At 36.6% G+C, this 10,584-nt stretch overlaps 1 protein-coding gene across 7 annotated transcripts in view; it reads left to right on the forward strand.

Annotated features, from left to right (window-relative positions):
* GRIK1 (glutamate ionotropic receptor kainate type subunit 1) overlaps positions 1 to 10,584 on the forward strand; it is a 361,909-nt gene that overhangs the window by 268,772 nt on the left and 82,553 nt on the right. For all 7 annotated transcript variants that reach the window (XM_023529503.1, XM_011358189.2, XM_011358188.2 and 4 more), the window contains one exon: positions 8,389 to 8,532. In XM_023529503.1, coding sequence (XP_023385271.1) covers positions 8,389 to 8,532 — 144 coding nt within the window. The remainder of the gene's footprint in view (positions 1 to 8,388; positions 8,533 to 10,584) is intronic.

The raw sequence follows: 10,584 nt of genomic DNA on the forward strand, positions 1-10,584 counted from the left end.
AAAAAATGTTAAATATACATGCTAATCTTATACCTAAAGGAACTGAAAAAAGAACAAACAAAGCCCAAAGTGAGCTGAAGGAAGAAAATAATAAAGATCAGAGCAGAAATAAATGAAATAAAAATAAACAAACAAAAAATAATAGAAAGATCAATGAAACTAAGAACTGGTTCTTGGAAAAGATAAAATTGATAACCTTCAGCCAGACTCAACAAGAACAAAAGAGAGAAGACTCAAATAAATAAAATCAGAAATGGCAGAGGAGAGGTGACAAGTGCCAGAGAAATACAAAGGATTATAAGAAAATACTATGAACACTTATATGCCAACAAACTGGATAACCTAGAAGAAATGGTTAAATTCCTAAAAACATACAGTCTTCAAGACTGCATAGGGAAAAAAATGGAAAATCTCTAAGACAGACTGATATATAGTAACAAAATTGAATCAGTAATCAAAAAACTCCCAACAAACAAAAGTCCAGGAGCAGATGGCTTTACAGGTAAATTCTACCAAACATTCAAAGAAGAATTAAACTATTCCAAAAAATTGAAAAGGAAGGAATGCTTCCAAGCTCATTCTATAAGGCCACCATTATTACTCTGATACCAAAACCAGGCAAAGACACTATTAAAAAAAAAATTATAGGCCAATTTCCTGTTGAACATAGATATAAAAAATGCTGTACAAAATATTATCAAACCAAATTCAGCAATACATTAAATAGACTATACACCATGATTGGGTGGGATTTATTCCAGGGATACAAGGATGGTGCAGTATCTGTAAGTCAATTCAACATGATAGACCAAATAAACAAAATGAAAAATAAAAATTACATGATCATCTCAATAGATGAAGAAAAAACATTTGGTGAATTTCAACATCAATTTATGATAAAAACTCTCAACTAAATGGATATAGAGGGAAAATACCTCAACATAATAAAGGCTATAATGACAAACCCACAGCTAACATCATAATCAACACTGAAAGGCTAAATTCTTTTTCACTAAGAATAAGACAAGGATACCTACTCTCACTGCTCTTATTTAACATAATATTGGAAGTCCTAGCCACAGCAGACAAGAAAAAGAATACAAGGTATCCAAATTAGAATTGGAAGAAGTAAAACTGTCATTATTTGCAGATGACATAGTACTATATCTATAAAACCCTAAAGATTCCATTAAAAAGCTACTAGAATAAATAAATTCAATAAAGTTGTAGGATACAAAATTAATATTCAGAAATTTATTATATTTCTATAAATAATAACAAACTATTAAAAAGAGAAATGAGGAAAACAATTCCACTTACAATCGCATAAAAGGAATAAAATATCTAGGAATAAATTTAACCAAGGAGGTAAAAGACTGATACTCTGAAAACTATATGACTTTGATTAAAAAAAAAAAAAAGTTGACACAAATAACTGGAAGAATATACCATGCTCATGGATAGGAAGAAATAATGTCATTAAAAAGTCCATACTACCCAAAGCAATCTACAGATTCAACGTAATCTCTTCCTAAATTTATTTGGAACTACAGAAGATACTGAATAGCCACAGAGATCTTGAGAAAGAATAACGAAGTTGGAAGTATTATGCTACTTGATTTCAAACTATACTACTAGGATACAATAATCAAAATAGTATGGTACTGGCATAAAAATAAACACATAGATCAATGGAATAGAATAAAGCATCCAGAAATAAACCCTTGCTATATGGTCAATTAATCTATGACCAAGGAGGTAAGAATATATCATGGGGGAGAGACAGTCTCTTCAATAAATGGTATTGGGAAAGCTGGACAGTTACCTGCAAAAAATGAAACTAGAGCACAGTCTTACACCATATACAAAAATAAACTCAAAATGGATTAAAGACTTAAATGTAAAACCAGAAACCATAAAACTCCTTGAAGAAAATATAGGCAGTAAACACTTTGACATCACTCTTAGCCATATATATATGTATATATATTGCATTTGCCTCCTTGGGTGAAAGCAACAAAAGCAAAAATAAACCAAAACAACAACAACAAAAATAGGACTTCATCAAACTACAAATATTTTGCACAGCAAAGGAATCCATCAACCAAAAAAAGCAGCCTACTGAATGGGAGAAGATATTTGCTAATAATATATTCAAAATATATTTAAAAACTCATACAACTCAATAGTAAAAAAAAAATAAACATCCAATTAAAAAATGGACAGAGGACCTGAACAAACATTTCTCCAAAGAAGACATGCAGATGGCCAATAGACACATGAAAAAAATGCTCGAAATCACTAATAATCAGAGGAATGAAAATCAAAACCAAAAGAGATATTACCTCATACCTGTCAGAATAGTTATCATCAATAAATAAACAAACGCTGATGAAAATGTGGAGGAAAGGAACTCTCTTGTGCTCTGTTATTAAGATTGTAAACTAGTACAGCCACTATAGAAAACAGTTAAGGAGATTCTTCAAAAAATTAAAAAATAGAACTACCATATGACCCAGTAATTTCACTTCTAGGTATTTATCTGAAGAGAAGAAAAATATTATTTCCAAAAGTTATAGGCACTCCTATGTTCATTTCAGCATGTTTACAATAACCAAGTTATAGAAGAAACCTAGGGGTCCACCGATAGATGAATGAATAAAGATAAAGTACACACACACACACACACACACACACACACGAATATTACTCAGCCATAAAAAGAATGAAATATTGCTATTTGCAGCAACATAAATGGATCTACAGAGTATTATGCTAAGTGAAATAAGTCAAGCAGAGGGAAAAAAATTGTATGAATTTGCTTACATGCAAAATCTAAAAATGAAACGAACAAATAACATGAAACAGAAACAAACTCATAGATTCAGGGAACGAACTGATGATTGCCGGAGAGGAAGTGGGTGGGGACAATGAGCAGAAAAGAGGATGGGGATTAAGAAGTACATACTTCTAACTATAAAATAAGTCATGCGGATGTAATGGATAGTATAGGGAACATAGTCAATAATACCATAAAACTATGCACAATGACAAATGGTTACTAAACGTATTGTGACTACTTCACAAGGTAGATAAATGTTGAATCACTATATTTTACACCTGAAACTAACATAATATTGTATGTCAATTTAAAAGTTAAAAATATAATAAAGAACTAGTTCATGGGGTTCCAAAATCTCCTTGGGCCCATGGACACCTGTTGATATCACATTATGTTATGTATTAACTTATTCATTTTATAAATCTATATTATATGCTTACAGTTAGAACTTTAAAAATCTTATAAATCTATGAGATCTAATAAATTATGTAGGGGAAAAAGAGGTAGTACCCCCATCAAAAAAATAAAAATAAAAAAGAGAGAGTACAACTCACTCTACGTCCCCACGCTTGGGCCCAGTGCTGACAAATCTTTGTTCTGAAGTTGCCTCTGTACTCAAACTCTTTCTCCTCTATCTTAGAGATAAAAATCCCTGGAGTTTCAGTTCCACTGGGTCTCTATATATCAGGTACAGCGTTTCATTCATTCTTGCATCTCTAGCGTTTGTTGCTCCCCATGGCCCAGAATCTTTCTCTATTCAAGTTGGCTCAAATGCCACTTCACCAAGAGGTCTTCTGTGAACCTGTTACATAATACAGTAGCCTCTCCCCTAACCTGCTTTACTTTTCTTCTCAACCCTTATGACCCAATATGTTATATTTTGATTTGTTTGTTCAGCGTCTTCCCCTACATGAATATAAAATCCATAAGGATAGAGACTTTGTCTTTTTGTTCTCTGTTTTATCTCCAGCACTAGAAAAGGCTTGGCACAAAGCAAGCTTTCAATAAATACGTATTTCATAAAGGAATTACTTAAAGTAAGTGAATACAAATTGAGCTTCTGCTAAGACTCAAAATGTTAAATAAAAAATATTCATACAACCCTGAAATAGTTCCCTATATGTTTAAAGCAATCCCCTATAAATAAGAAATAGGCATGATTAGTGAAGACAGAGATTAGTCTAAAGTAATATTATTATTTCGAACATTTTCCATAGACTAATCACTATTAAAATTTAAGTAACACCATTGACTGTAATAGAATTGCACTTTCCAAAATTATCTCACTCTCTCCAAGGGGAATTTTCCTGCAGCCCTTTATAGTCATATTTCTGTGTATCCCACATAAATATGCAGATGCTCATATGAATATATGATACAGGATTTTTCAAAATTGAAAACCTATGTTTTACTTCCCTTCCACTTATCTATTTTCCTCTTTAATATGGTTAACTATTAAGCATTTATTAAAACTCCATGCACTAAAAATATCTTCAAAGAATATTATTATATATGTCATAACATATCCAAATCTAAAATTAAGAAGTCATATCCAAGTCCAAAAATTTTGTCTCCAGACTTAAGAACCATAGGTTTAATTAAAGAAAAAATATTGACTTTAATACTAGGATTAAAAATGAGTTAAGAACCCTGTTAATGAGTCAATAGAGTTCAAAAATAGTGAAATTTTTTAAAAACATCTTGAGATTAGTAAAGAAAGAATATTTTATCAAGCAAAGTGTTAATTAACTCTAGAAGTTTAGGGTGATTTTATAAAATCTATTTGATTCCTTTCCACTACATTTAAATTTTTCCCAGCACTTGAGCTGATTCAATCTATTGGCTTTTGGAAAGGCTAGGGTAATGAAGTGGCCTGTTCTCAAATTGTGAACCGAAATTGTGTACGATTCAATACTGCATATGAGTCATCAAAACAACATGTTAATCTGTCGTCTGCCTTCTCGGTTCTTCAAATGCATTCAAATATGAAGCTGTCAGTAGCTTTATCTTACAAGTGACCACTTCCTATAATCCTGATCCACAGAGAAGACATCTTTGAGTGTCCACCTTGAGTGTCCACTGCTATTCCTGTGATGAAAGACAACAGGCAGTAGAATTCAGTGGAAAAAGCAAGATCTTTCAGGATGAGGAAAACCTAGTTTTAAGTCCTGGCTATATCCCCTGAATGTCTAAAAGACCTGAGTAAGTTCTTTAGCCTCTCTGATCCTGTTTGCTCATCTGCAAATTTGTGTAATAATACTTTACAGCGTTACTCTACAGATTAAATTAGGTAAGCCTCTAGGACATAGAACTGAATTTACTTAATTGTACCTGCTGTTTTGCTAAATTGTAGTCAATTAAAGGAGAAAAAAAAAGATATTCTGAAATAGTGAGGCAGAATGCATTTGTTTACAAGAGACACATTCCTTGTGAACATGTAGATCAAGATGGTCCCTTACCTGGGACCTATGTGACCTCGTATGACCAGTGGGATCACCCAGGTGTATTTTCCAACTCCACCTATAATCATCTTTTCCCAATTCCTGGTCTCTCTCAAAAGCCGACAAATATTCATTGAGACTCACAACATACCAACTTCTGTGACAGGCTTCGCAAAACCTGGGGGAGCTGCCATTCTAATTACTGAACTTCTAGATATCACGAGTCCATGGTGCTATATTTGCCACCTTCCCCAACTCGTTTCCAGACCGCAGTTTGCTTGTGGGTTGCTCTTCTCTCCTTCCAGAGTGCTCAGGGTACTCCCCGCCTCTCCCCCCACTTTGGCTCCTTCAGCAGCAGCCAGCCCCACAAACCTGTGCTCTCTGGCGGGGCTCCCCTAGGCAACACGCCAGTCCTCCCACTCTTGTTAAAATCCTCATCACTTTAATGAGGCGTAACTCAGAAAGAGGGAAACTAGCTAATTCGTACTAAGTGGCACATTGCTGTTAGCTCTATGCTAGAGGTGACACATTTGGAGTTTAATAAAGGAACCCGTTAATACCAAGCAAGAGAAGAGGTTCAGGACATGGGGGAGGAGGGTATAATTTGGAAGCACTTCCTTCTAGAAAACTAACTTGTCCCTTTGCAACATGTTAGTGAATGTTCCCAAATTTGGAGAAAAGATGAGAAATCTATACATTTTCCCATTTGCTCTCCAAAGACTATGTCTCCCTTCGATACCTCCAACTCTAGCTTTTTGCAACAACAATTACATACCAGGCAGGCAAAAAATGGGGACTCTATGAAGCCATATTGTGTTGTTACCCCTCATTCCTAAGATGACATAGCATCTTATTGGTCTCTGTTGGGAGTCTCCAAGACTGCATCCCGGTTTCATGATTTGCTAGAGGGACCCACAGAAGTCAGAAAAGCTGAGATACTCACAGTTACAGTTTATTACAGCAAAAGGATACATATTAAAATTACCAACGGAAAAAGTCACCAAGGACAAAGTCCAGGAGAAACCATGCTTCTAGTTGTCCTTCCCCAGGAGAGTTGAGATGACAGTGCTTCATTCTCTGTGACATGTAAAAGGTAGGTGCCAACCAGGGAAGCTCACCCAAGCCTAGAGGTCCAAGGATTTTACTGGGGGTCAGTCACACAGGCATCGAGTACCCATATAGGCTAACCTTAGCTACTCAGTCTCTAGCCATTCCATAGGTCAAACTGATACAGCATAGCCCAAGGCCCCAGGTGAACAAAAATAGGCAGTCACTATACATCGTGATGTCACTATAAATCACATTGTTAGCATCAACTATCTGGCATTACCCAAGACCCCAGAGATACAAAGATTCTATGATCAGGCAGAATGTTCCAAGGGTTAGAGATTATCCCCCAGGAGCCAGTCAAAGGCCAGTCCTTTCTTTGGCATGTTCAGGGTTTGAATATCTCAAGCTCTCTGAGTTAACCCTGTTTGCACATTATTGTAATAACCAAAACACTGTGCATCTGAGAGAGGCCCACTTTTAATATACTTGTTTTGTGATCCACATTGTGGTAAAAAGATTCTCTTAGGGGCATTGAGCAGTGTGGTTTCATCCAGGATTTCAATGTAAATAAAATGTGAATATACACACATTTGGAAAAATAAAATTTGAAACACAAGCCAATTTCTTTTACATTTACCTAAAATGACTTGAGAGTTGCTATTCAGGAAGCAGTCCTCCAGCATAAAACTGAAAAGGGGAGGAAATTCAATGATAGTTTATAGTGCTATAAAATAGTAAACGTCTCCTCTAAGAAAACATAGTATGACAAGAGGAAGGATACTTTCAGAATAAATGGTTTTCTTCTTCGAATTTGAAAAGCACTGATCAGGCCTACAGTTTTAAACCATGTTTTTACTCAGCCCAGTGCAGAGGCAGCCTTGACAAAGGAAGTCAAAATTCTTTCTAATTTAAATTTATAAAAAAATTAGATCATTGAAATTTCTCTCCTCATACTTATCTATCAAATCAATCACTTGGCCACTTAGTAAATACACATACGAATATATTTAAAAAGTATATTCCCTAAAGGTCCAGATCTCCATAACATAGCAGCTAAGGGGATGAGCTCTGAACTCTGTTTTCATCTTGGAATGGAACCCTTGTTCCTGCTCTACAGGCGACATAACTTACGCCGAATCAATATACTGTGTAGAGGTCAGTTTTCCTACATAACAAATAGTTTTATCTATCTGTTCTGCTTATTTTGTGGGGTTGTTGAGAACTTCAAATGAGCTAATATATTTGAAGTTGCTCTAAAAACCCTTAAGTAAAATGTGAAGGTATTATAAGATCTTATTCGTAAATAAAACCATAGGGCAGTATAGTTTATAAAACGCTAGAAGTCTTTTGTGAAATCTTACAAATGAGAGAAATTTCATGAGGAAGGGAAGAATGAGATGCTCAGCCCCCGAATGGAATGGCTACTTAAATCTCTATCAGGAAAGTAAATGATGACAAGAACACCCGTATTCTGAGGAAGTTTACACATGTCTGTTCTTCAGAGGGTTTCCCGAAATTTGCTGTTGAATTTAATCCCATGACTAACAATCTTCTTGACTCTGGTAAAGGGAAGTGACCAACATAAGTATACTTTTCTGGAAATCAGCTGTTAGTTTTACTTCCAGCAGTTTCTTTCTACCAAATTTAAACAAATAAAGAGATTGATAAATAGATGTAGATTAAATACTGGACACAAAATCTGATATTGAAATATGAAGCTTTAGTAGCTTTTAACTCAATATAATGGATTTAACACCCTGCTTAACATAGAAGATGCTCCAAAAATATTTGTTCCCTGAATCAAGTCTTTCATAGCTGATCTGAGATGTGTTTTTTTTAAGATCTAAAAACAAAGCAGAGCTATGATTCCAATTTACTTTGGAGCATGAGGTATTATTTTAGAGAGAAATAGTTATTGGAGAATAAAAACTGTTCAGCTGGAGAATAAATGTCTGTTGAGATCAGACATATAAGGGATAAGGAAGCAGGCAGTGATTACATAAGGAAAGGAAGGTAAGTAAAGATGGGATTGAAACTGTATGTTTTCCTCCGCAGACTGACGCGGCTCTGATGTACGATGCTGTGTATATGGTGGCTATTGCCTCCCACCGGGCTTCCCAGCTGACCGTCAGCTCCCTACAGTGCCATCGCCACAAGCCATGGCGCCTTGGACCCAGGTTTATGAACCTGATTAAAGAGGTCAGTACTGTTCACTTGTAGCCCAGTTCTTTCTTCAGCTTAGCACTGTGTGACTTGTCAATCGTGTGTGGTCCTTTCCATATGGCTCTGTTGGCATGATGTCTACAAGGGAGGAGAAGCCATCTTCAACCAGTTTGTTGAGACTTTATTGGTAAAAGATTGTCTGGAACTACCAGTAAATTTCCACTGTGATGCTGAGAAGTTTAAAGAAGCTATCAAATCATAATATTGATCCTCCTCCATTTCAACGATGGCCTCACATGCGCTGGTCCTCCACAGATGTTTATAGAGTTCATAGGTGTTTATCCCAGGGCCTGTTGAGTCAAGAAGTGAGTGGTCCATCACTGAAGGTACCAGAGAAAGTTCCTACATTGTCAGCTCATATAAATTCCCACTAAACAAGGGCCGTCAGTGGTCTCCTATGTCTTGGTTTGTACAGGACTGAGCAGAAGGAACCCTTTGTACTAATGATATTCCGATTATTGTGCCATTTATCAACTAACTGGCAAAGTCCAGTTCCATGCAGAACACCCAGTGCAGAAGCTATTTACCAAGAGGACAGGATATTTGGGGGAGGAGAGTTCTTCATTATCGCTCTGAGATCCAGGACTAGCCCCTACCCTTTCCTTTTCTTTAAAATAAATTGGCTTTCCTTCACAAGATCCTGTTCTAAGATCTCAAAACTCCTAATGGATATGTATCCTTGAATTATCCTTGACCCCAACATATACTTGAGGGTTTGTCTGGACTTGACAAGGTGAAATAAGATATTTGCAAGCAGCCAGGCCTGACTGAATGTGTACTATACTCCATGACACTGCTCCAATGCTTTCTCTATGGGATGCAGAGAGTTACGCCTCAGATAAAGAGTATCTTTTTTCCTCTCTGTACTGGGGAAGGTTGGGGTGAGATAAAGCCTTGAAAGAGAAGAATGGGAGGAAACAAATAGTAAGAGAAAAAGCCCCGCTAAGAACAAGGGGGACATCCAAGAAAAACAACTGCTTTGGCCTCTATCTCTGCTGGTCTCTTCAGCACCTACAGACTCTCTCAGGCTGTTCGGTCTACTTCCCCATTGAAAGATGACTCTAGTCTGTAAGGGTGAGGACCAGAGAGGCAGGATGGATGAGCATCAACAGTATGCAGGCTCCAAAGTAAGGTTACCTGCAAGGCTGAGACTAGGATGCAGAAAGCAGCAGTGTCCTGAGCGCATGATTTAAGGAGGCACTTACACTCAGGTTGGAACTCTGCACTAAAGGAGACTAAGAGGGAGCACTTTCTTAAATGTTGTGCTTTGGGTCCCTCTTACCTCACCCTACTCCTGGCCAGGTTCCTTGGGTTTAAATCTCAGTACCACTAAGTTTATGAGTGATGTCACCAGGACAAGATACTTAAACTCTTTGTGTCTGTTTTCTCATCTGTAAAATGGGGATAACGCCTTCTGGCTCACAGCATTATTGTGAGGATAAAAAGTGAGGTGATACTCGTGAAGAACAATGCCAGAACACAGTAAGGATCTGAAATATTAGCTATTCTCTTACCACTGGAATGAACCACTAATAACAGCCTCGTTCCGTTTACTGAAGATAATGCCAGAAATTTAAAACTGGCAACATCAAAAACGACGACAAAAAAAATCACAAATAGGCATGAAATGAAATACCCTTTCTGACAGCTCATAAATCTGACATACTGTGCCTAATAGAAAAACATTACACAGCCTCTCCTCTGCCGTGATCATGGTTGTGTCCTGAATCACCACCGTAAGCACCTTGATCTTTAACAAGAAAACAGCTGGTTTCTTTTTATCTCACACTAGTGTAAGGAGAGGCAATGAAGCCACATGAAAGCTGGAGATCAAACACTTGGAGCACCCCATGCTCCTTTTGGCTTGTACTTAAGTTGCCTAAGAAGGTGAAATTACCAAACCACATATAGATATGTTTTAAAAAATAATGAGCTCTGAAATGAGGGACCACATTGAAAGCAAGAAAGCATTTTACATACATTTACTCCAAAAAGTGAATTCTCCATTCTCAGACTCCACAGTTGGAG

This window comes from Pteropus vampyrus, unplaced genomic scaffold (assembly GCF_000151845.1).
Source record: "Pteropus vampyrus isolate Shadow unplaced genomic scaffold, Pvam_2.0 Scaffold38, whole genome shotgun sequence".
Classification (NCBI taxonomy): domain Eukaryota; kingdom Metazoa; phylum Chordata; class Mammalia; order Chiroptera; family Pteropodidae; genus Pteropus; species Pteropus vampyrus.